This window comes from Phocoena sinus, chromosome 17, assembly GCF_008692025.1.
Source record: "Phocoena sinus isolate mPhoSin1 chromosome 17, mPhoSin1.pri, whole genome shotgun sequence".
Lineage (NCBI taxonomy): Eukaryota > Metazoa > Chordata > Mammalia > Artiodactyla > Phocoenidae > Phocoena > Phocoena sinus.
In genome coordinates this window covers 24,930,175-24,957,726 of record NC_045779.1, presented here as the reverse complement: position 1 = coordinate 24,957,726, position 27,552 = coordinate 24,930,175, and the positions used below count along the sequence as shown (strand labels likewise).

The 27,552-nt window shown below is 36.2% G+C and overlaps 1 protein-coding gene across 1 annotated transcript; it reads left to right on the top strand.

Annotated features, from left to right (window-relative positions):
* ZFAND1 (zinc finger AN1-type containing 1) lies at nt 1-27,336 on the top strand. The gene is made up of 8 exons (XM_032610267.1): nt 1-101; nt 2,980-3,022; nt 3,988-4,027; nt 6,449-6,573; nt 6,661-6,752; nt 7,534-7,655; nt 24,783-24,938; nt 25,029-27,336. The coding sequence occupies exons 1-8, from the start codon at nt 47-49 to the stop codon at nt 25,197-25,199; spliced, it is 804 nt and encodes a 267-aa protein (XP_032466158.1). The 5' UTR covers nt 1-46; the 3' UTR covers nt 25,200-27,336.
* Nucleotides 27,337-27,552: the final 216 nt, after the last annotated feature.

The following is a 27,552-nucleotide window of genomic DNA, read 5'->3' as shown; positions in this document are numbered from 1 at the left end:
CGTCCCGCCCTGCCGTGGCTGTGCCCGCCTCTCGCGGCGCTGGGAGATGGCGGAGTTGGACATTGGAAGGCACTGCCAGGTGGAACAGTGCCGGCAGCGAGGTGATTCTGGAGCCCCTACCTCTGGTCGCGGGAGGGAAGGCGGTGGGGCGAGGCGGAGTCTGAGGAGGCAGGGCGGGCGTGTCCCTTGGCGGGGGGGGGGTCTGCTGTGACATGTGTTGATGCCCTCGATGCCCATGTTTTTTGTTGTCCTTGAGCCTTTGGAAGAGGCTTATGGTCTCCTTGGAAGGAAGCCATGCGATTCCCAAAAACATACCTTGCAGTGTGAACTTGATTTTCAAGTGCGCCTTGCCAAGTAGTCGCTTCGCGCCCCACTCCTTCTGATGAGCACGGGTAGGGAGACGCTTCGGTCTGGGAAGCGGGAGAGTTCCCTTCTGAACCTGCCACCTGCGACCTCGGGCAAGCCACTTCTCTCCCAAACTTTTTGTTTGCTTATCTGTCAGAGAAAGGAGTTGGGTGAGATCAGTTTTTAACCTCATTTTCGCGGGCTGCTCAGGAGAGGAGCCCTTAGCATTCCTCCGGATGGTCATTACGCTCTCTCAGCTCTGTCACTCTTTGATTCTGATTATCACTGATTCAGTAAACATTTACTGAGCACCTCTTTTGGTGCTGGGACCACATAAGGGTATAAAATATAGCCCTTTCCACAGAAAAGCTTTCAGGATAGTTAGCTGCTTTTTTAGAGCATTAGTAAGGTGATGTTCTCTCTCCGCTGAACTGAGAGACCTTGTGATACACATAGCCCAATCTAATAGCCAGTGGTAGTGGGGTACAGGCCTTAGAAACATCTGCAGCAGGTATGTCCTGAAGCACTAGAGCCACACAAAATGCTCAGTCTTTGGTTCCTGGCTTTCACTCCAAATGGATGCTACCACATCTGGCTCATACTACGTTGCGTGACAAAACAGGTTTTATCTCCTATTGCAGCTACGGTCATTGGCAGCAGGTAGCCACCCGATCACTGTTGAGAAGGACTCTGGGGTTTAGCCCAGAATTAGTGGGAATGCTACAGTTGATAATGATACCTGTTGTGTGTGGTGGGCAAAAGGACACAATCCCTGCTAGGTTATTGTTATTTTCAGCACTCTGATTTGTATCTTTCACCACTGGCTGTCATCTTCAGCCATTCAGCAGGCAAGAACCAATGTTTCCTTGCAGATCTTTCATAGGGAAGCTTAGCCAGTTGGGTTTTGACTGTAAGTTATATAATTCTGGTATACCTGATTATCTCTAGCAAGTCCATAATATCTACCATTTGTGACATAGTTCATCTTCCTTTCCAACTTCAGGTGTCTCTTAAAGTGTAAATACCTGAACTGAGGCCAGGGTCTAGCTCTTTTGGACTAGTGGAGAGCAGTTAAGAGTTAGAATACGTTAAGTGAGTATCCTAAATTTCATTTAGTTTCTGGATGAGTAGAAGGATGGTGTCAAGTGTTAGGAAATTATCTTGATCTTAACTCTTAACCCTGGATTCTCTTGGTTTGCGTCTAATATTTAGTTGGTCACCAAAGTCTCAAAATAGTGAGCATGTACATTTTTCCGATTTGAAAGAGACATAAAAGTTTTGTAAAGTATCATATACTTCAGTTTCCTTCTCTTTTTGACAAATGTATACCTACTTTCTTGGTATGAAACAGATACTTACAGTATCATGCTTTCAGGACAACAGTGACAATGCATTAAGTTCGCTTTTCAGGTGAAGGAAGAACTATATTTGGGCCCTCTTGTCCCACAAGCAGAAACATCCAGCGGTCCCTTTGGGTTATAATAGGACCTCTTCTTTTTCTTTTGGGTTAAGATATTCTGTAGGGTGAGATACTTTGGGAGCAATAGTAACTTTCTCTAAAGTGCAGTGCTTTTTGTTTTCATTTTGTGAAAGTGGTGTGATTAGATATAGCCAGCCTCACTTGGCTGTATACTGTAATTTAATATGAGGTACACTGAAAACAGTTTAGAGAAGAAATGATTGTATTCAGTGATTTATGGTCAATTGTCACATCTAAGAATGGATACTTTCATGTGCTTTCCAAAAATTCATTTCCTAACTTAGTTGTTACTTAGTCCTAACTTAGTTTTTCCTCAACAGCAAGGAAAGAAACAATTCAGGACTAAAGTTTGCGGTATCAATCAATCCATCCATTGAATTTCTGGAATTTCTTTGAACACATCTCTACCTAGTCACCACAGGATTTTTCTGAGTTGAGTGTATTCAGAACAAGTTAATTGCTATAATTATTCTTGTTAATTACAGGTATTGCCTTACTATTCTTATCTTTTACATGTATCTCATTTGGTTTTTACAATTACCCTGTGTAGTAGGTGTGGCATATAGCATAGATACATACACACATATATACATATGCACACAAACACAATATACTTATATCTATGTCTATTTTTATGCATATTACCTAATAATAGAGCTTTGGTTTTGTATACATACACATACATACACTGTATACTATATATCAAATATATATATATATACAATATGTATGTATATAATCCAAAGCTCTACTGTTAAGTAACTTGCCTAGCATTGCTAGATTAGTAAGCAGTGGAATCAAAATTGAAACCTAAGATTGTCACTTCAAATGCAGGATTTTTGCATTATACAGTCCTCAGAAACAACACCTAGTAAATCTGGGAAACAAACAGAAAACTCACAGGACTTCTTTTTTTCTTTCTGGTTTAGCATGCTACAGCAAGTAACATTTATCTTCTGATAATCCAGTTACTTTCAAAGTGCCTTAGGTTGTGATGGCTTTTGTTTAACCACTGCTTGCTGCACTAGGATATTGTTCAAAAAGGAAAGTTCTCCTATAGCCATAGTTCAGTACTTTAAGATTCTTTTTATTTAAGAAAACTAAATCAAAATCAGTTACTGACCAGAACATATAACATTTCCCCTCAATTTTAGATTTTCTTCCATTTGTATGTGATGGTTGTTCAGGAATATTTTGGTAAGTTAAGTTTTTATGCTTTATTTGGGAGTAATTTTAGTGTTTATAATATGAGATTTATTTCTAAAAAGTAGAATGATTTAAAATAGTTTTTACTTTAGCCACTGATATCTGATATTCATTATAGTAATCACTTGGGGAAAAAACACAAATAGACTAGTCATAGACTCTGATTACTTGTACATATATGTGGCTAGTCTTTAAACTTTCCAGAAATGGGGTGATGTGTGTGATTTTTATGTAAAAGTCATATATATGTCTTTTAATCACAAGGAGAGAACATATCCACAATATAAAGAATATGGTAAAAAAAAATCCAGTTATGATTATTAGTCTTTATTTTAATTAATAAAATGAAAAGAGCCCAACCTTTATATTTCTTAAATTGAGTACTATACGTCCTTTGCACACACATCATATGCAAAGTAAAACCTGGGAACAAACAAGAATTTTGGAAAATGCATTTTCTTTTCAATTAAACTTTCAAGTATCAGGTATTTAATTTATTAAACAGAGCACTGAAAGAATAAATTCTTTTCAGAAGATGATTCAGAAATATTTATTAGAAGTAAATAAAAATAATGCATATTTTAAAGTCATTCAGAACTAGAACACTCCTTTGACATTTTATTACTGATTATTTTTGAGAAATAAAAGAATCAAAAGGGTCTGCATTTTCACACACCTTAAAGCACTCAAAGTAAAGGTAATTAAGAGTGGTGAATTTTTGTACTCATATTGAAGTTGAATAGTAGTTGGGTTTTAAAACTTTTGAGACTATAGATGCTCTGTCTTTTATTTATCTGTCATTTCAGTTTATTCTTATAGGCAGAGTTGTTAATGTAGTGTGAGTGTAGTTAATCTTAAGGATACTAACCATTAAAATATCTCAAATTACTACAGTTATCTTTAAGTACATTCTTTGATTACATTTAAATAAACACTTTCTTTTGTTGTTATTTAAGCCTTGAACACAGGAGCAGGGAGTCACATAGCTGTCCTGAGGTATGTTAATATCTCCCGGTAAAACATGTTTGTATTTATGTACTTTCATTCAGAATTTGATTCAATTTAATCCCAGTGTACCACAGATTAAAATTTGACAGACTAAACTGATTATGTAAGAGGATCTTACTTTATTTATATTATTTTTCTCAGTATGTTTTAACATAAAATAGTCTACTTGGTATTTATAAATTTTTGTTCTTATAATTCTTATTCCTTTGTACTTCATTTGTGTTTACGTAGCCTGCTTATAGCTTTAGGCTCTATATTTATAAATACATAATGGAATTAATATCCTCATCATATAATCCTTCCAGTTTGCTTCACTGTTTCGTTCATTTTCACTGGTGCCTGGTGTTAGGACTCTGTGGTAATACATTGTTCTGACTCCATCAGCCTTAGGTCACCAAGAGCAAACCTGTAGTCCAGCAAAATCTCCCTACCCTAATTTGGACCAAATCAAGAGATTAAAAAGGGCTGTTAAATAGAAGCCGAAATATCATCTTTATTACTGATAAAGAATAAGTTGAATGATATAGCTTAGTGTAGAGCCAAAAATGATATAGCTTAGTGTAGAGTCTGCAAAGGAAATCCAGAATTAGGTGGATTTGCCCACAAGTCACAGCAATGCTGCACCAGGTTAGGCTTCCAAGGAAACAAAAAGAAAGCTGAGCCTAATGTAATTTTCTCAAATTTGTAATCAGAGAAGTTGTTCCACCTCCCTTGGATCAGAGATCAGCAGAAAGTTGAACTGAATTTACTCCATTTGGAAAGAAGCATTTACCTCACATTTTGCAGTTGATATTTATTCCTGCCCACCATTTACCAAACACTTTACTGAGTCTCTTGATTATAGAAAATTAAGGTTAAATGAGCTTCAGTCAAAATCTGGCCCTTTGAAGTTTTGGTGATTTATTTGAGGAAATAAAAATTAAGTAACATATTGGTATTATTCAGGATTACTTGGAAGAAAATACTCATATAGAGTCATATAGTAAACATATTCATGTTTGTTATACAGCTTGTAAATCTTCCCTGTGTTTTCCTTTTTCTTATATGAGTTGATCTATGAATGTCTCATAGAATGTCTCTCAATTAGATCTTATTAATTTAAAGGTGAAATAAAAATCTTCTACCTTTAGACCATTGGAATAAATTTGAAAAAATAGTTAAGAAGTTAATTCCAACAAGATGTAACTATCGTTTATATAGAGGAATGCCCTTTGGTTATAGATTTCAAGCAATTACAGTTGACCCTTGAACAACATAGGTTTGAACTGTGTGGGTCCCCTTATATGTGGATTTTTTTCACTAGGTATGTACTATACAATGCATTGGATCTGCAGGTGCAGAACTGCAGATACGGAGAGCTGACTGTAAAGTTATACTTGGATTTTCAACTGCGTGGAGGGTTTGTACCTCAGCCCCTGAGTTGTGCAAGGGTCTACTGAGTTCATTCAGTTCTAGAAACCTAGTTACTTAATACTCAAAATAGCCTGAGTGATCTGGATTTCTTTTTATCTCATAAAAGCTCTTTTTCCTCTGATGTAATATTTGCTAGTAATACAGTATTAAATACAAAATAAAGTATATCGTTGTGTGGGACTTCCTTGGTGGCATAGTGGTTAAGAATCCACCTGCCAATGCAGGGGACATGGGTTCAAGCCCTGGTCCAGGAAGATTCCCACATGCTGTGGAGCAACTAAGCCTGTGCACCACAACTACTGGACCTGTGCTCTAGAGCCCACGAGCCACAACTATTGAGCCTGCGTGCCACAACTACTGAAGCCCACGCGCCTAGACCCCATGCTCCGCAACAAGAGAAGCCACTGCAATGAGAAAACTGTGCACTGCAACAAAGAGTAGCCCCCGCTTGCCGCAGCTAGAGGAAGCCCGTGCACAGAAATGAAGACCCAACGCAGACAAAAATAAATAAATAAATTTATTTTTTTAAAAAAAGCATAGTATATCGTTGTGAAAACTGTCTTTAACCAACTCTGTATCATGGAAAAACATATAATTTTAAGTGTTCTTTTACATGTATTTAAGCCTCTAAAACCAGTATAGAAAGTAGATATGACTTGCCATTTGAGGAGTGATGAGCTGATTACCTAAGCATATTATTATGGAGGCATCTTTGTGTAGTATGTTACAAAGTAGAAGACTAAAATTATGGAGAGTAACTGAGTAGTCATTTTAACTTGACTTAGAAGATAAATACACCACAGTAGGAAAACTTTGGAAATGTAGAGCAGTCAGCACAGTAATCATTTCTCACATGAACAATTTTTATAATCTATGTGAGAATGTGTGAGTTTCTCTCATAAGTTTAAGCAAAAATGATATGGATATCCAGAATAGATTTGTTGATTTGCTTTAAATGTGAAATATAATATCATGTCCCCCATTTTACATTTTCAGGTTACTGTAATTGAGAGACTGAAGTCAGATACACATACATCTTACCCATGCTCATTCAAGGACTGTGCTGAAAGAGAGCTTGTGCCGGTTATGTGTCCTTATTGTGAGAAGAATTTTTGCCTGAGGTGATCACTGAGACCATTCAAACTCTGTATATCTGTTTAAGTCATATGCAAATACATGAACTAGTGTCACTCTTCTGTTGCTCATAGACATCGTCATCAGTCAGATCATGAATGTGAAGAACTGGAAATCCCTAAGTCTCGTATGGCTGCCACTCAGAAACTTGTTAAAGACATTATTGGCAAGTATCTAGAAAGCTTGTTTTGTTGTTTCCCTACTGCTCTATACTCTATATGAGTTCCAGAGCCCTGCTTCTCGTGTCAGCTTGCCAGTTATGGAAGGTGTTGTTAGCAACCCTGATGGTTATAACTTGCTATAGATTTTGATGATATTCTTGTGACAGTATTTCTCACAAGGCTTTCCAATGAAAATTTGGAAATTCTATGGAAATATCCTACCAGATGTTCTCTTTTGCTGGACAGTTTATATCAGCTGGTTAACCATCTTGGCTAAAAATTGTATTCATGAGGCTGAAGTAGTGGTTTACATTCTTTAAAGGCTAACGTTTAAGCCCAGTCAGTTGTCCTATGAATGCTGCTGATATTCTGACATATGAGGAAAGAATGTATCTGTGATTTAGACCAGTCTGTCTGCTACCATGTTAGTTCAGCTGAATTTTCATTTTATATTAAGGGTGTTACTTTAAATTAAATTAAATTAATCAAATTAAAATCTTCTATAACCAAATCTTAAAATTCTCTGTAGAAGTGTTAGTGATTGCTCTGGATTAAATAGATTTAAGCTGGAAAGAGGCACATAACTTGTTTTTGATGTGGAAATCACTTAGATCAACTCAGTGGTATTTTTCCATTGATCATACCTATAAAATGAATGTGGTCTCTATATATCTCTATAATATGTAATTCATGTACATTTCAGGGCCATAGTTAATAATAATAAAAGTAAAACTCTGGAAAATGTGTAAGTTCTTATTTGCTTATATGCTTACACTTATTTCTTAGATTCCAAGAGAGGAGAGACGGCAAGTAAACGACGGAAAGGTGCAAAAAATAGTGAAACAGCTGCAAAGGTAGCATTGATGAAATTAAAGATGCATGCTAATGGAGATAAATCATTGCCACAGGTTGGTCTTAGAGATTTTAGAAAACAAAATGTTCTAAACATAGTTAGAGCTCCCTTTTTACTCTTCCCTCTCATTAAGTATGAGAACCTTATATGTATCATTTCTACTATTACATGGCATCAGTCTGCATAAATAATACATAGTTTTTATGAGTTTTTTTCACTTTATAGAAACAGCAGTAAACCATATGTATCCTTCTGCAACTTTTTTCCTTTACCCTTGGTATCATTTTTTAAAACTTTATCCATGCTGATACGTTGAGTCTTGTTCATTCATTTTGATAGCTCACATTTTTCTGTAGTGTGAATATCCATTTATCCATTCTTTTAGTGAACACAATTCAGATTTCTTGTCCAAGTTGTTTGCTATTATAAACTGTTCAAAAGTGAACATCCATGTGTACTTGTAGGAACATTTCTCTAGGGCAGCTTCTTTAAAACTCCATATTGCCAATTACATTTTCTATAACGGTTCAGTACATATGTACATACATACATACCTTAACACAGTTTCAGTAAGTAACTAATGTGTATGTGTATACCTTATGTGTATGTGTATTTTCTGATATTTTTTATTCTACTTTAAAGATTGTTGATTTTGTAGCCCCCGAAGGATTGAGACCATCAAATTGAAAAATGCTACTCTAGGGAACATACCTAGAAATAGAAAAGCTGGATCATGGGGTTTGCTCATCTTCAGCTTTACTAGATATTTTCAACCTTTTCTTTTTTTTTTAAATAGATATTTATTGGAGTATAAGTGCTTCACAATACCAAGTTAGTTTCTGTTACACAACAAAGCGAATCAGCCATATGCATACACATGTCCCCATATCCCCTCCCTGTTGAGCCTCCTTCCGATCCTCCCTATCCCACCCCTCTAGGTCATTGCAAAGCACAGAGCCAATCTCCCTGTGCTATGCTGCTGCTTCCCACCAGCCAACTATTTTACATTTGGTAGTGTATATATGTCAATGCTACTCTCCCTTCACCCCAGCTTCGCCGTCCCACCCCGTGTCATTCAGTCCATACTCTATGTCTGCCTCTTTATTCCTGCCCTGCAACTAGGTTCATCAGTACCATTTTTTTTTTAGAGCCCATATATATGTGTTAGCATACGGTATTTGTTTACCTCTTTCTGACTTACTTCGCTCTGTATGACAGACTCTGGGTCCATCCACCTCACTACACATAACTCAATTTTGTTTCTTTTTATGGCTGAGTAATATTCCATTGTATATATGTGCCACATCTTCTTTATCCATTCATCTATCGATGGACATTTAGGTTGGTTCCATGTCCTGGCTATTGTAAATAGTGCTGCAATGAACATTGTGGTGCATGTCTCTTTTTGAATTACGGTTTTCACAGGGTATATGCCTGGTAGTGGGATTGCTGGGTCATATGGTAGTTCTATTTTTAGTTTTTTAAGGAACCTGCATACTGTTTTCCATAGTGGTTGTATCAGTTTACATTCTCACCAGCTGTGTAGGAGGGTTCCCTTTTCACCACACTCTTTCCAGCATTTATTGTTTCTAGCTTTTTTAATAATGGCCATTCTGACAGTGTGAGGTGATATCTCATTGTAGTTTTGATTTGCATTTCTCTAATAATTAGTGATGTTGAGTACCTTTCTATGTGCCTCTTGGCCATCTGTATGTCTTCCTTGGTGAAATGTCTATTTAGGTCTACTGCCCATTTTTTAACTGGATTGTTTGTTTTTTTGATATTGAGCTCCATGAGCTGTTTGTATATTTTGGAGATTAATCCTTTGTCTGTTGATTCATTTGCAAATGTGTTCTCCCATTCTGAGGGTTGCCTTTTGTCTTCTTGTTGGTTTCCTTTGCTGTGCAAAAGCTTTTAGCTTTTAAGTTTAATTAAGTCCCATTTGTTTGTTTTTATTTCTTTTACTCTAGGAGATGAGTCAAAAAATATCTTGCTGTGGTTTATGTCAGTGTTTTTCCTATGTTTTCCTCTAAAGTTTTATAGTGTCTGGCCTTCCATTTAAGTCTTTAATCCAATTGGAGTTTATTTTTGTGTATAGTGTTAGGAGTGTTCTAATTTCATTCTTTTACATGTAGCTGTCCAGTTTTCCCAGCACCACTTACTGAGAGGCTGTCTTTTCTCCATTGTATGTTCTTGCCTCCTTTGTCATAAATTAGGTGCCCATATGTGCGTGGGTTTATCTCTGGGCATTCTATCCTGTACTATTCATGTAAATTTCTGTTTTTGTGCCAGTACCATACTGTGTTGATTACTGTAACTTCGTGGTATAGTTTGAAGTCAGGGAGCCTGATTCCTCCAACTCCATTTCTCTTTTTCAGGATTGCTTTGGCTCTTCAGGGTCTTTTGTGTTTCCATACGAATTGTAAGATTTTTTGTTCTAATTCTGTGAAGAATACCATTGGTAGTTTGATAGGGGTTGCATTGAATCTGTAGATTGCTTTGGATACTATAGTCATTTTCACAATAGTGATTCTTCCAATCCAAGAACATGGTATATTTCTCCCTCTGTTTATGTCATCTTTGATTTCCTTCATCAGTGTTTTATAGTTTTCTGAGTACAGGTCTTTCGTCTCCTTAGGCAGGTTTATTCCTAAGTATTTTATTCTTTTTGCGCAATGGTAAATAGCAGTGTTTCCTTACTTTCTCTGTCTGATTTTTTATTGTTGGTGTATAAGAATGCCAGAGATTTCTGTGCATTAATTTCGTACCCTGCAACCATTCCAAATTCATTGATTAGTTCTAGTAGTTTTCTGGTGGCATCTTTAGGATTTTCTATATATAGTATCATGTCATCGGCAAATAGTGACAGTTTTACTTCTTCTTTTCCAATTTGTATTCCTTTTATTTCTTTTTCTTCTCTGATTGCTGTGGCTAGGACTTCCAAAACTATGTTGAATAAGAATAGAGAGAGTGGACATCTTTGTCTTGTTCCTGATCCTAGTGGGAATGCTTTCAGTTTTTCACCATTGAGTATGATGTTTGCTGTGGGTTTGTCATATGTGGCCTTTATTATGTTGAGGCAGTTTCCCTCTATGCCCATTTTCTGCAGGGTTTTTATCATAAATGGGTGTTGAATTTTGTCTAAAGCTTTTTCTGCATCTATTGAGATGATCATACGGTTTTTATTCCTTAATTTGTTAATGTGGTGTATCACATTGCATGATTTGCATATATTGAAGAATCCTTGCATCCTTGGGATAAATCCCACTTGATCATGGTGTATGATCCTTTTAATGTGCTGTTGGATTCTGTTTGCTAGTATTTTGTTCAGGATTTTTGCATCTATATTCATCAGTGATATTGGTCTATAATTTTCTTTTTTTGTGATATCTTTTTCTGGTTTGGGTATTAGGGTGATGGTGGCTTCGTAGAATGAATTTTGAAGTGTTTCTCCCTCTGTAATTTTTTGGAAGAGTATGAGAAGGATGGGTGTTATTAGCTCTTCTCTAAATGTTTGATAGAATTTGCCTGTGAAGACATCTGGTCCTGGACTTTTCTTTGTTGGAAGATTTTTTTTTAATTAATTAATTTATTTTTTGGCTGCGTTGGGTCTTCGTTACTGTGCGCAGGCTTTCTCTAGTTGAGGTGAGTGGGGGCTACTTTTCGTTGCAGTGTACAGGCTTCTCGTTTCGGTGGCTTCTCTTGTTGCAGAGTACAAGCTCTAGGCATGGAGGCTTCAGTAGTTGCAGCACGCAGCCTTAGTAGTTGTGGCTCGCAGACTCTAGAGCACAGGCTCAGTAGTTGTGGCACACGGGCTTCGTTGCTCTGCGGCATGTGGGATCTTCCTGGACCGGGGTTCGAACCCGTGTCCCCTGCATTGGCAGGCAGATTCTTAGCCACTGCTCCACCAGGGAAGCCCTGTTGGAAGATTTTTAATTATGGTTTCAATTTCATTACTCGTGATAGGTCTGTTTATATTTTCTAATTCTTCCTGGTTCAGTCTTCGAAAATTGTACCTTTCCAAGAATTTGTCCATTTCTTCGTGGTTGTCCATTTTATTGGCATATAGTTGTTTGTTGTAGTCTCTTATGATCCTTTGTATTTCTGCATTGTCATTTGTGATTTCTCCTTTTTCATTTCTAATTTTATTTATTTGCTTCCTCTCCCTTTTTTTCTTGATGAGTCTGGCTAAGGGTTTATCAATTTTGTTTATCTTCTCAACCAGCTTTTAGTTTTATTGATCTTTGCTATTGTTTTCTTTGTTTCTATTTCATTTATTTCTGCTCTGATCTTTATGATTTCTTTCCTTCTACTGACTTTAGGTTTTCTTTGTTCTTCTTTCTCTAGTTGTTTTAAGTGTAGGGTTAGATTGTTTATTTAAGATTTTTCTTGTTTCTTGAGGTGAGATTGAATTGCTATAAACTTCCCTCTTAGAACTGCTTTTGCTGCGTTCCGTAGGTTTTGGGTCATTGTGTTTTCATTGTCATTTGTTTCTATGTATTTTTTTATTTCTTCTTCAGTGATCTCTTGGATATTTAGTAGCACAATGTTTAGCCTCCATGTATTTGTGTTTTTTATAGTTTTTTTGCTATAATTGATTTCCAGCGTCATAACATTGTAGTCAGAAAAGATGCTTGATACGATTTCAATTTTCTTAAATTTTCCGTGGCTTGATTTGTGATCCAAGATGTGATCTATCCTGGAGAATATTCCATGTGCACTTGAGAAGAAAGTGTATTCTGCCACTTTTGAGTGGAATGTTCTGTAAATATCAATTAGCTCCATCTGGTCTATTGTGTCATTTAAAGCTTGTGTTTCCTTATTTATTTTCTGTTTGGGTGATCTGTCCACTGGTGTAAGTGGGGTGTTGAAGTCCCGTACTGTCGTGTTACTGTCAATTTCTCCTTTTCATGGTTGTTAGCATTTGCCTTTATATTGAGGTGCTTCTATGTTGGGTGCATAAACATTTATAATTGTTATATCTTCACCTTGGATTGATCCTTTGATCATTAGGTAGTGTGCCTCCTTATCTCTTGTAACAGTCTTTATTTTAAGGTCTATTTTATCTGATATGAGTATTGCTACTCAAACTTTCTTTTGAATTCCATTTGCATGGTATATCTTTTTCCATCCCTTCACTTTCAGTCTGTATGTGTCCCTAGGTCTGAAGTGGGTCTCTCGTAGACAGCATATATATGGGTCTTGTTTTTGCATCCATTCAGCCAGTCTGTCTTTTGGTTGGGGCATTTAATCCATTTACATTTAAGGTTCTTGTCAATATGTATTTACTTATTACCATTTTCTTAATTGTTTTGGGTTTGTTTTTCTGGGTCCTTTTCTTCTCTTGTGTTTCCCACTTAGGGAAGTTCATTTAGCATTTGTTGTAAAGCTGGTTTGGTGGTGCTGAATTCTCTTAACTTTTGTTTGTCTGAAAAGCTTTTGACTTCTCCATCGAATCTGAATGAGATCCTTGCTGGGTAGAGTAATCTTTGTTGTAGGTTTTTCTCTTTCATCATTTTAATTATATTCTGCCACTCCCTTCTGGCCTGCAGAGTTTCCACTGAAAACTCAGCTGATAACCTTATGGGGATTCCTTTGTATGTTATTTTTTGTTTTTCCCTTGCTACTTTTAATATTTTTTCTTTGAATTTAATTTTTGTTAGTTTGATTAATATGTGTCTTGGTGTGTTTTTCCTAGGGTTTATCCTATATGGGACTCTCAGTGCTTCCTGGACTTGGGTGACTAATTCATTTCCCATGTTAGGGAATTTTTCCTCTGTAGTCTCCTCGAATACTTTCTCAGACCCTTTCTTTTTCTCTTTGTCTTCCGGGGCCCCTATAATTTGAGTGTTGGTGTGTTTAGTATTGTCCCAGAAGTCTCTGAGATGGTCTTCAATTCTTTTCATTCTTTTTTCTTTATTCTGCTCCTTGGCAGTTATTTTCACCATTTTGTCTTCCAGCTCACTTATTTGTTCTTCTGCCTCTGTTATTCTGTTATTGATTCCTTCTAGTGTATTTTTCATTTCAGTTATTGTGTTATTGATCTCTGTTTGTTTGTTCTTTAGTTGTTCTAGATCTTTGTTAAACAGTTCTTGTATTTTCTCAATCCGTGCTTCCATTCTATTTCTGAGATTCTGGATCATCATCTTTACTATCATTACTCTGAATTCTTTTTCAGGTAGATTGCCTGATTTTTCTTCATTTATTTGGTCTTGTAGGTTTTTACCTTGCTCCTTCATCTGTGACATATTTTTTTGCCATCTCATGCTTCTTTTTTTAATGAGTGGGATTGTGTTCCAGTTTTACTGGTTGTTTGGCCTGAGGCTTCCAAGACTGGAGTTTTTAGGGTATTGGGTAGAGCTCGGTCTTGGTGCTGAGATGAGGAACTCTGTGAGCCCTCACTCTGATGAATATTCCCTGAGGTCTGAGGTTCTTTGTTAGTCCAGTGGTCCAGACTCGGAGCTCCTACTGCAGGATCTTCTGCCCAACCCCGTGCTCACAAATCAAGATCCCACAAGCCACGTGTGGTGGCAAAAAAAAAAAAGAGAGAACAATAACAAAGTAAAAAATAAAATTAGATTAGGAAACTAACAGATATGTTAGAAAGAATGTAAAAACAAAAATATAGATGAATCAACAACTGGAAGGTACATCAGTACTACAGTAGTAAAAAAGAGGAGAGAAAAGAGAAAAAAAGAAGGAGGGGGGAAGGCCTTGGCTGTGGAGAGTGGGGCCTAAGCAAGGATGAGGTTTGGGTGGTGGGCGGGGCCAATGCTCAGATCCCACAGGGCTGGAAAAGGCTCTGGGGACTGTGGGGGTGGGGCTTAGGCTCAAGGAACAGAAGGGGCTCAGGCGTACCTCCCACTCCTGGGCTCAGAGAGCAGGGGACCTCACCTGGGAGCCTAGCAGGCTTCCTGGGCTCGAGTGGGCAGAACAGATGCCCTCCTTTCCTCTCCTGCTCCTCTGGTCTGGGGTCTGGGAGGACCTCTACTGCCTGCCTCTCCTGATCTCCCTGGCCTCCTTCCTATGCCCCCAAGGACCCACGCAGCCTGTAGTGGGCTTGGAGAGCAGGGTATCGGCCTGGGAGCTCAGCAGGCGAGTGGGCGGGGCAGTCACCCTCTGTTCCTCTCCTGCTCCTCCCGGAGGACTCCTTCCGCCTGCCTCTCCTGATCTCCCTGGCCTCCCTCCTATACCCTCAAGGACCCACGTGGCCTGTAGTGGGGTTTGGAGGGCGGGGGACCAGCCTGGGAGTTCAGAGGCTCCCTGTGCCCAAGTGGGCAGGACAATTGCCCTCTGCTCCTCTCCCGCTCCTCCTGGATGGCCTCTCCCGCCTGCCACTCCTGGTCTCCCCAGCGTCTCTCCTATGCCCCCAGGACCCTCATGGCCTGGATGGAGCTTTGTGTGTGTGTGCGTGGGGACCAGCTTGGGAGCTCAGCAGGCTCCCCGGCCCTGTGGACCAGGCGATCGCCCTCTGCTCCTCTCCCACTCTTCCCAGAGAGTCTCTCCCACCTGCCTCTCCTGATTTTCCCAGCCTCAAGGGTGCCGGTCTTGTCTGGCCTCCACTTCTCCTCCTGCCTCGGTCCCCCTACATCCTACTGGTTCACTCTGCGTTTCCTCCCATCTCCTTGGGGGTTAAAGTCCCCCACCAGTGGCTGACAGGTGCCCTAGTTGTGGGGAGATGCTAACTCCACATCTTCACACACTGCCATCTTGCCTTCTCTCCTCCTTGTCAACTTTTTATTTTAAGTAGTACAAATTTATCTCCTTCTTGTAGTGTCTGAGGGTTTCAGTGTTTCTTGCCACCGTAGGGTATTATTCATTGTTACCAATCTGATAGATGTGAAATGATACTTCAGTGAGGTTTAAAGTTGAATTTCCCTGTGACTAGTGAGGTTCAGCTACTTTGCATATGTTTATTGGATATTGGGCTTTCTTTTGTGAATTATTTGTTCATATCCTTTGCCCGTGTTTTCTGTTGGGTTGTGGAACTTTTAGAAAGGTTTTTAAAAGTCTATATATTTTGAATTCTAATCTATTTTTGATTAAGTATGTTACACAAATCTTCTCTCAGTCTGTAGCTTGTCTTCACTTTGCTTTTGATCTCTTTAGTAATTCAGACTTTCTAAATTTTAATACACTCAAATTTATTAATGATTTCATTAAGATTGTACTTTTAAAAATGTTATTTTCTTACATTTTCCTTTAAAAGTTTTATTTTATATTTTTGTTTAGCTCTTTATTCCATCTGGAATTTAATTGTAAGTAAGTAGAGGTAGAGATTTCTTCCTTCCCCTCCCCACCCAATGGGTTACCTATCATTGTAACATAAGATATTGAAGCATTCATCCTTGTAATGACATTTCTCTCATACACCAGATTCTTTTGTATATGTGGGACTAGTCTGGGGATCTCAGTTCAGTTCCTTTGGTCTGTTTGTCTCTCTTTGCATTAATTTAAACTGTCTTAATTATAATAGCTTTATAATAAGTAGGACAACCCTCTCCACCTCTTTCTTTGCTTTCAACTGTGTCTATTCTTGGCCATTTATTCTTTTGTAAAAATTTCAGGATCACTTTGCCCTGTTCTGTTAAGTGGTGATTTTGATAGAAATTGTGCTGAATTTAAAATTAGAGACAGTTGACGTCTTTAAAATTTCACTCTTCCCATTCATCTCCATGGTCTATCCAACTTTATTTAGGTCTTCTTTTATGTCTTTAAGGAACATTCTATAATGCTTACCATACATATTTTATATGTCTTTTCTTAGGTTTGTTCTTAGGCTCTTCATAATTTTTACTGCCATTGTAAATGGTAATTTTTTTAAATTAACATTTTTCTAATTGTTTATTCCTGGTTGTTTTATGATGCCCTTCCATCCAGCAAATAGACTCTAATAGTTCCCATAGTTTATAGATTTCCTGGCTTGTTTTCTGTGCAGTCACATCTTCTGCAAATGACAATTTTGTGAGTTGTTTTTTTTTGTTTTTGTTTTTTTTCAAATTTGCTTTTCTCTTGCTCTTCCACCTTCTCATTATTATTGTTTGTGTTAGTGCATTGGCTGAAATCGCCACAACAATGTTGAATAATATGAGTGATAGCAGGCATTTTCATCATATTTCTGACTTTTAATGCAAATTATTCTAAAGTTTTGTCATTAAATATTATATTTGCTGTAGATTTTTGATAGTAGCCTTCCTTAGGTTAACAATATTTTTCTATTCCTAGTTTTCTAGGAATTTATATCAAGAATAGGTATTAAATTTTGCTGTAATTTTTTTTCCTCCATCTAGTAAGATGATTATGTTGAGTTTTTTTTCCTTATCAATGTGGTAAATTACATTGATCAATTTTTTTTGTTGTGAATCACCCACATATTCTGGGATAAACCAGTTCACTCTGGTATATAATTCTTTTAAAATGTGCTGCTAATCTGATTTACTAATATATTATTTAGTGTTTTGTCTTCACATTAGTAGCCAACAAATAAAATTAGTTGAATAGCTTTCCCTCTTCTATTCTTTGAAATATTTGGGTATTATTTGTTCTTGAAGGTTTGGTAATGGTTGTTATAACTTTCAGATTTGTTGCCTTTTTTTTTTTTTTTTTTTGATACACGGGCCTCTCACTGTTGTGGCCTCTCCAGTTGCGGAGCACAGGCTCTGGACGCGCAGGCTCAGCGGCCATGGCTCACGGGCCCAGCCGCTCTGCAGCATATGGGATCTTCCCGGACCGGGGCACAAACCCATGTCCCCTGCATCAGCAGGCGGACTCTCAACCACTGCACCACCAGGGAAGCCCTGTTGCCTTTTTTTGAGGGGAGAATTTTGAATACTATTTTAATGTATTAAATAGTTCTTGGCTTATTTGGGTACTCTATGTCTTCTGAAATATATTTTGGTAAATAACATCTTTCTTAAAAATTTCTGTTTGATGTAGATCTTTCAGTTTATTGTTATAAAATTGTTCAACTTATTTTCTTATGTTCCCAAATCTCTATTGTGTCTTTCATTAGTCATTCTTAATATTTTTCATTCGTACTTTTCTTTGATTTCCCATTGAACAGTCTTGCTAGAGGTTTGTGTTTACTTTTTAAATTTATATTTTAGTTTCTTCAAAGAATCATGTTTTGGTTTTATTGACCTCTCTATTGTTTCTTTGCTTTCTGCTTCACTAATTTTGCTCTTATATTATTATTTTTTTCTGCTTTGTTTACATTCTCTCTGATGTTCTTTTTCTAACTTCTTACACTGAATAATGAACCTGCTTATTTCAACCTACTTGTTAGGTGTATTTTTTTTTTTTTTTGGTAACTTTATTTTGATACCGTTTCATATTTGTTACCCAAATATACCAGTTATTTACATTTTGTCCTGTTTGTTATTTCATTTGCATTCTCTCTCTGTCCATATGTATATGTGTGTGCATGCTTACTAATTTTTGTTTGGCTTGATGTATCAGTTTCTGAAACAGATGGTATCAAAATCCCACTGTAGCTGTGGTTTTGTCAGGTTTTTTATTCCTGTAACTCTAATAGTTTTGCTGAGTTGTATATTATCAGATACATTGAATTTCTTCATCATTATGTCTTCTTTATGAATTTTGCCTTAAATCCAGTTTTGAATTATAATAATATTGTTTCATTACCTTTCTTTTGATGAATAGTTAACTATTATGTCTTTATCCCTTTATATTCAACTTTTCTTGTTGTTTTATTTTTAGGATGTTTCTTGTAAGCAGCATGTAGCTGGACTTTGTTTTTTTAATCCAATTTGATAGTATCTTTCTTTTATAGGTGAGTTGAACCCAATTATATTTATTATGATCACATGTATTTGAATGTATTTTTTCTATCTTATGTTTTTTGCTCATCATCCTTTTCCTTTTATTATTTATTTCTCTCCAGTCATTTTTTGTATCGACTGAATTTTCTGTATTCCCTTTCATTCTGCTGGTTTAGAAACCATTGATTATAGTCTTCTTCTTTGCATATCCTTAATATTTCTTTTTTGAAAACTTCTTTATTTGTTTTTAAAATTATAAAGATACATACTTTCAACAAGGGTAACTTAAAAAAATTGTATAAAGGAAAAAAACTAAACATACCCTCCTGTGCTCATGTCCATCTCAACTGAGGATGTTTTTGCCCCCTTGGGACATCTGACAATGTCTAGAGACATTTTTGGTTGTCACAATTGGGCATGGAGGTGCTGCTGGTATCTGATGGGTAGAGGCCAGGGATGCTGCTAAATGTCCCACAGTGTACTAAATGTCCCACAGTGTACAGGACAGCACCCACAGGAAAGAATTTTCTGGTCTAAAATGTCAATAGTGACATAGTTGAGAAGACCTGCTCTAAAGTATCCAAAAATATTATTCACATTACTTTGCAATTCTTTTATTACTTAAAACATAATAGCAAAAACTTCTATAGCACTAACTTTGTTCCAGGCCCTCTTCTATCACATTTAATCCTCACAACAGGCTTGTGAAATATGTACTATTATCTCTGCCTAATAGATAAGAAAACTGAGGCACAAAAAGGTTAAGTAACTTGGTAGTAACACAGCTAGTAAGTGGAGAGCTGCAAATTGAAACCAGGGAGACTGCCTCAGAAACCATGTTCTCAACACACCTAACACTTTATCTTGGAGCATGCAGGTCTATAGATAGAACTTCTTCCCCTGTATCATTAATATTTGTGTGTGTTTATACATATATGTACTGACACATATTATTTATATATATATATATACGCACCCATGTATATATGTGCATATACATGTGTATAATTTTACATATGAAAATGGCTATTGGTATATGCATTCAAAGACATAAAGAGTGTTTTAGGGTCATTATTTCATAAAAATGGCATGATATTCCTTTAGTTAGCACTTTTTTTGGAATATGTGCTATATATCAGGTTCTGGGGATACAACAGTAGGTAAAACAAAGTCCCTGCCCATATGAAGTTTATATTCCAGTAGGATGAGACCGCTATTAAATATATACTACAATTTCAGACGGTGATTAAGCCTATGGATAAAAATAAAGCCCACTTCAGGTAGGTAAGATATCCTTTTATCTCTATATATTCTTCTTATCAATGCCTAACAGAAGTTCCCCCAAGGGAACTGGTATGGTTCTAAATCATTTTCTTTAAGAGCTTGGATAATTTTCCAAGTGGTGTGGATCTACTGTGACTTATATCACCATTTTCCTATTGATGAACATTCACTTCCGTTTCCAGTTTTGGCAGCTGTGCTAAGAAGTTTCCTATTTCTGTGAGATAAATTCCCTGGAGTGTGTTTTCTGGGTCAAAGGGTATGTGTATTTTAAATCTTAATAGATGTTGCCAAGCTGCTTTACAAAGTTGAAACAATTTACATTTCTACCATCAGTAATTATAATAGTCAACTTTTATTGACTGATTGCACTATGCCAAGCATTGTTTTGTGGCTCTAGATTTTTATCTCCCTTAGTACTCATGACTGTCATGTGATATATTATTATCCTCATTTCACAGATTAGTAATTTGAAGTGAAGCACTGTTAAGATCACTCACGTGATCAGAGCCTGCCATTCTACCCTGTTTATTATTATACTGCCTCTTGTGGCCATACATGAGAGTACCTTTCCCCTCCAGTGGTTTCCAGTAGTTGTTTATCTTTTAAAATGTATTCCAGTCTAATGGCTGTGAAAAGATATTTCCTGATTGCTTTACTTTGCATTTCCTTGACCACTGTTCAGTTTGAGCATCTTTTGTTATGTTCATTGGCCATGTATGATTGCTCTTCCTTGAATTGCCCATGCATATCCTTTGATCATTTTTCTTTTAGTTTGTTATTTTTATTTCATTTACATTTTGTTTGGTCAACTATGGAAACTCTTGGAGTAGAATGGATATTAATGCTTTATCTATAATCAATCCGCTTTGGAATCTTTTTTCAAAATCTGTCAGACATCTTGATTTTACTTAGGTATCTCATTGACATATCAGGGTTCTAAATTTTTCTAAGGTCTGTCTTTCATTTCTGTTTTCTTAGGGTTTTCATTTTTTTATCTGTCTTTAATAGGTCTGGAATTTGATTTTAGCATATGATATGAGCTAAGGACCCAATTTTATTTTCTTCCAGTTGATTAGATAGTTTCTGCCAACCAATTAAAGAATTCATCTTTGTCCTATTGAATTGAAATACCAAATATCACCTTCATGATAAGTTTAAAATTTATTTTTACTAGATCAGTTTTTGGATTTCCTATTCTATTCCATTCATCTATTTCTTATTCATATGTTAATACCAAGTTGATTTGATATAATAACTTTATAGAATGTTCTAACATATGATAATGTAAGTCCCATCCATATTTTTCCATAGTTTTTCTTAGCAGTTTTTTTTTTTTTTGCTTTATTCATCCATATGAACCTCGTGATTATTATATACAATTTTTTTTTTAATCTCTCGGGATTTTCATGGTTGTCATAATGGGACAAGGTTGTAAGTGACAGACTCCCGCAGATACTGTTAAAGAATATAGCCTCTTTAAAGGTCAAAATGTAGAAACTGAAAGAAATCATTATAAAAAGCAAGAGAGAACACAACGTGGTTTTAGGCAGAAATGTGGCTTCTCGTATCTTTCAAAGTTTCCCACAAGGATGTTGGCTGTGAATAATAGTGCCTACAGGAAGTGAGAAATCTGTCATTTATGAGAAGCCTGATTTGCCATTCTCAGGAGGATTTTATTACCCAGTTGGCCTTTTCCTTTTGATTCTGGGGATTCTGGCTCCCTCCCTACCCACAAGGTGCAAGTAACTGAGGCAAAACCTCCTTGATACATTATCAAGTGATTTCTGTGAAGTTGGGTGAAGTAAAATTCAACTTCCCTGCAGCATCTATTAACAAGTCCTGACTGAGGATCATTCCTGAAGGATTCTCTGAATTTGCATTATATGATATATATTAATTTTGAGAGAAATGACATTTTTATGACATCATCTTCCTATCTAAGAACTTTACGTCTTCTCTTTTAGATCACATTTTATTGCCTTCTGTAACATTTTATATTTTTCTTCATTTAAGTTTTATTACTCCTTGCTTATTTTCATCTCTAATTATCTTATGGGTTTTCTTTTCTTTGTGAATAGAATATTTCCCTTTACCTCTATTCCTAGTACTGTTTGTTAATATAGAAGAAAAAGGTCTTGAATTCTGTATATTCATCTTATTCAATCACATCGCCAAATTCTTCTATTTATTTTAGAAGTTGTTTTTTTTTTGCCTTTGACTTCCTAGGTATACAATCACATCCCATTGACAAGTAGCTTAGTTTTTATTTTTCAATAATTATATTAGTTATTTCATTTTCTTGTATTATATTATCTATAATCTTCAATATAATGTTTTGTAATAATAGTGATAATAGGCATGTGCGTACCTTTAAAATTTTTAACGTGTATAATTAAATACCAATTCTTCTCTCAAAATCTAAAGTTACTTGGTATTGTATCCTCTTGAATAAGACAAAGAGTTTGACATGGCTTTATGCAGTTGAATATCTTCCATCCCATCATCTTTGTTCACACATGATTATTTTTAAGTCACTTGCTATTTAAATTTACCAATATATTTTTTGTTTCTTTTTTCCTTAAGACTCACTTTTATTTTGGCTAAAGTCCATTCTTTAGCAGTTCATTCATTAAGAGTCTTTGTTGGTAAACTCTTTCAGTCTTTTGTTTGTCAGAAACTGCCCTAATTTTCCCTCACTTGAGCTGGATTATCGTTAGATTCTCTCAACGCTGAATATACTATTCATTGGCTTCTTTTGTCTGTTGTTCAGGAAACTTGTGCTGTAGATCTTATTCTTGTTGCTTTTTGGGTAATTTTTCTTTCTTTTTTGTGTGTGTGTAGCTTTTAAGATTTTATCTATGATATTTTCCAGTTTCAGTGCAATGTTGCTAGGTGTGGATTTGTTTTAATTACACAGCTTGACCCTTGAGATAGATTTTTAAATCTGACTTATCTCTTACTCTTGGAAAATTATTATTTTCTTTCTGAATATTACTTACTTTTCTTCTCTTCTGAAACTCTTACTAGACATATTTTAGAGATTTGTAACTTCTATCTTTATGTCTATTTGTGCTGCCTTCTAGATGACTGCTTCAATTCATCTTCCAATCAATTAAACCTTTTTATTGAAGATTATAGAAATTTAGTGTGCTTGAATTTCTTATTTCAGAAACTGTATTCTTGGGTTTTTATATTTCTAATTGGATCTTCATAGCTTTTCCTGTTTCATTTCTGCCTGTTTCGGTTTTACAATATTCATTTTTATGAATATTATTCTTTATCTCCTTGTACATTCTAAATAACTTTTATAAATGTCTTTTTCAAGTTTATTTAGTTTCACCTGCCCAGAATAAGTTAACCTTTGATTTGTTTTGAAATTTCGGCATACAGCTTCTGCATGTTCATGTTGAGTAGGAGTTTCTTTCTGTGTCTCTCTTACTGTTTTCACTCACCTCTCCCTGCTAGCAGTCTCACATTTTCTTCCACAGGCCCACCTACCCATGACCTCTATTCCAAACCCAAGTTTGAGATTGACACTTTTTGCTTCTGTTCTATGAAGATTTTCAGATTATTACAGATCCATTTACTGAGCTGGAAGGCTTTGGCTTTGTTCACTGTCAAGAGGTTATATCTGTGCTTTTCTGCCTGCCTGTATATCGGTTTTGTAAGCAACAGCCTACATCAACATTCAACAGTAACTTCTTAAGCCTCCTTTCCTGGAGTGCACGTCCCACACAAGCTCCTGCTTTCAATCAGTGAGCTAGATGTAGGTGCCCCATCACCATGTGACACTGTTATTTCCTGTTAACCCAAAAGCTCTTCCTCTTCTGGAGCCCTGAAAGCCTGTGGCTCAGCCTGCCTACTGTCACTTTGCCTTTCTGTTTCATTTTTGGATCCTCAGACTTATTTATTTTTTTACTTTCAGGTGAGGGTATATCTTTTTAAATTTCTCTTTCAGATTAATCCTCTTGTTGCTGTGTTTTTGGAGCAAGGACTATGAGGTTATAGAGTTGGCCCAAAGCTTGAATTTCCAATGATTTCTTACTTTTCTTTTAATACTTGTTCTCTGTAATAATGCACTCCACTGGTCTCTAACAAATCTAAATTCCTTAGTGCTGAGATAGAAATTGTGTTGAATCTATTATTTCTTAGAATAATTGTGATCTTTCCCTACAACTTAGGGATCCTCCAGTTATGCTGAAATATTTACTGTAGCAGGAATTGGTCTGTAAAGCCAGCACTTCTTTAAAGCGATTTTAGGAAGAAGGGAAAATCAGAAGCCAATACCTTTGCTCCTCTTCTTGTTTCCTACATTTGTTAATTTTGCAAGAAAGTACAATATAAAGGAAGCATACAGGGTATAGAATACTGGAGGAACCATCTCCAGATTTCTGAATCTTTCTCTTTTGTTGATATGGTGCTTGTCTAACTTTTTGTTTGTTTCTTTGTTTTCGAAAGCCCTGCTGTCTCTAAATATGTAGTGAGGTGTTTCAGGTGAAAAGATATGTTATATGTCTCAGGAATCTTTTAATTGTAAGTGACAGAAACTTGACAGAAACCAACTAGCTTACTCAAAACAATTTTTCTTTTTCTCACATAATGGGGAGTGCTGCACTGATCTGGTCTCAAGGTATGACTGAATTCCAGGACTCAAATGCTGTTGAAAGAGGCCATCTCTTTCCTTGACTTCTCTTTCTGTGAGTTAGACTCACTGTTTTTCATTTGAGGAAACTTTTCCACATTGGTTCAGGAATGGCTGAGAGGCATGGAGGATAGCTGCAGGCAACCTCAGGTTTAATTCAGCAAGACTTAAAAAAAACTCTGGAAAAATATTGCTCCTCCCTGCCCCCAGGTTTTGAATGTAAAATCTCAGGAAAGGACCTTGATTGGCCTAATGTAGGTCACATGCCTATTTTTTCATAGATCATCCTGACTAGGGTCTTAGATCCTCTGCCCATGCATTTAGGTGGATGCTGGGGTTCTATGATTGTATTCCCACTAGAAGTTGTATCATTAGAGGGTAATCCTTCTCTGACCAGGAGAAGAGAGGAAGAAATGTCAAAAACATTTGTCCATTTCATGTATATAATCTGTATTTTAACTTTTTATTTTTACAGACGGAAAGAATTTACTTTCAGGTTTTCTTACCTAAGGGGAGCAAAGAGAAGAGTAAGCCAATGTTCTTTCACCAGCAGTGGAGCATTGGAAGGGTCATAGACTTTGCAGCTTCTTTAGCCAGTCTTAAAAATGACAATAACAAATTAACACCTAAGGTAACAACAGGTTATAACTTTTTCCCTAAAAGTTTTAGAATACTCTATAAAGCACGTTTATTACATTATGATGTATCTCTCTCTTAACAGAAATTGAGATTATGTCACAGTACCTCAGGAGAAGCCTTACCCTTGGATCATATTTTGGAAACCTGGATTGCTAAGGAGAATTGTCCTTTATACAATGGTGGAAGTATTATCTTGGAATATCTGAATGATGAAGAACAGTTTTTAAGCAATGTTGATTCTTACTTGGAATAGTCATTCAGGGAGTTAAGCTAGAAATCACGAGGAAAATTCATTGTTAATCAAATTCTTTTACTACAAATACTATGTATTTTTTATTTTTAAAACTTGCTTTTTATTTCATATTATGTCAGAATTTACATTATCAGTCTTCTATTAAATTGGATTTGAATTTTTGTGTTTTTAGGTTTAACTATGAATTGACATTTAGCAAATTCTCTTATCTAATTAACTTTTATTAGGTTATGCTGTAATAACAACAACAAAGATATATTTCTCATTTGGTTAATGTCGGCTTTGATTGGCTGTGACTCTGCTCCATGTTGTCTTTACTCCAGAATCTAATAGGAAGGAATGACCCCTTTTGGGGACGTTGCCATTCTTATGGCAGAAGAAAGAGATGGCTCTTAGAAGATAACATGTATCACTTTTGCTTTATGCAAGACACATGACCAAGCCTACCATCATGGAGCCTTAGTATCCACCTACATCATGATGTATAAATTGATGTGTATACATGAATCATAGAAACTTAGAGGTCATCTCTCACTCTTCAAAGTTTGTGGATGAGGAGTCTCAGGCCTAGGAAGGGAAAATTATTTTCTTGTTGTCACCTAAGTGCTTTGGGGCATATCTCTGATTAAAAAACTCCCTCCAGTAGGATTCACCATTTTATCTGTATCATATAGTACAGATAAGAAGAAAGATGGGATAGCTAAACTACATTACAAGTCCTTTATATATATACCAAAGCAAAACACATGCCAAAAGTAACTACATTTTACCAACACATTAAAATTAATGCTCCTGACTGATGTATTCTATCTATACTCAGCAAAGTACTACTATAGAGAAGAAATAGAAGTTATTTCTGTTTGTTATTTGTCCCTTTCCTACTTTGCGATAGACAGGGATAGTGGCTTTAGGTTTAATTAAAGGAATAAACTCACAGTGTTTATTTCATCTCTAATTCTTTCTTCATATTATTTTCATGCAGTGAATGGAGATAACTTCTGACTTCTATCAGCTGCTTATACATTCATTTATTAACCTAGTTATTCAAGTACCTACTAAATGTAAGGATTTGATTCCAACTGCCGTGGTGGATACAATGAAGAGATGTATACGTACTTAAAACTATAATACAAAGCAGTGTGGCAAGTGCCAAGAATATATAGAAAGTATAGCTATGTTCTAATAGCTCTTTTATCAGAAACCATAAGACCAGAAGTAGAAATAATCTTTAAATATATTCCCAGATACCAGAAAGTTTTAATACAAATACCTTAGCATCTGCATAATTACTTGCACATGGTAGATGACCAACACATGTCTCATGAATTGAACTGAAGCTAAATATACCGGAAAAAATACCAATGCGGGTTGAAAAGAAGGGAAGTAAGGTGAGCAGAGATTGAGCTACACTTGAGACTAAAGAAGAAATAGAATAATGGGAATAATCATCAAGCGTCAATGATTAGAAAAGAGACAAAGCAGCATGGAGGGAAGGACTTAACGTCATCTGGTCCCAGATAGTGGAGCAAACTAGTCTGTAAGAGACACAGGTGCCAGCATTCTAGGAGGCTCTATGGACAGGAGCTCCGGCCTGAGAAGTCTCCTAAAGAGAACAAGATTGTGGGCACGAGAGGAAGTCCCCCCAGTGTCTCGTTTCCAAATTACTCTGAAATCAGACATCTTTCTCAGGCTTTCTTTTAGGAATTTCAGTTGAGTCCGCTTAATATAATTCTAGGGTTGGCTGTCCCCACCCCTCCTTAGAATCTTTCTACCCGCTCACAGGCAACTAGAATTACAAGCAGAAAACCCACAAGTAGAAAAATGTTTTAAATTCAGATAAATATCTAACTACAGTATGATACAAATGAGCTTAAGCTTCATATAATCAGCCAGTAAATACACATGAATAATAAATTACTAGATTTTTCCCAGATTTGTCAGATTTTATTCCAGGCAGTTTTCAGATAAGAAGCCTTGGAGAACCTGAAGAAGGGTAAAGGCTACAGATGGAAGGATCTGAGGAAAGTAAAATTTACATTCCTCACCTCTTTGACCTGGGCGACAAAAATTGTGAATTAAGATATTTGGTCACATAACTGTAAAGATAGCTTTGGTTTCATAAAGTTCTTTTCTTATGTTTGTTTTGTTTTTGTCTTTTTTAAACCAGGGAAGTTCTCTGGGAACTTAACTGAAATATCACAGAAACATTAGTTCCAGTCCCTATTTTCAACATTGGTATAGTGTATTTTGTTTTTCTCAGTGTGGTACATGGAAATAAAATTTATGGACTCTAAAGTCTATTGTATTTGAAAGATTAACCTACATAAGTCAAAATTTCAAAAACTTGTGAAAA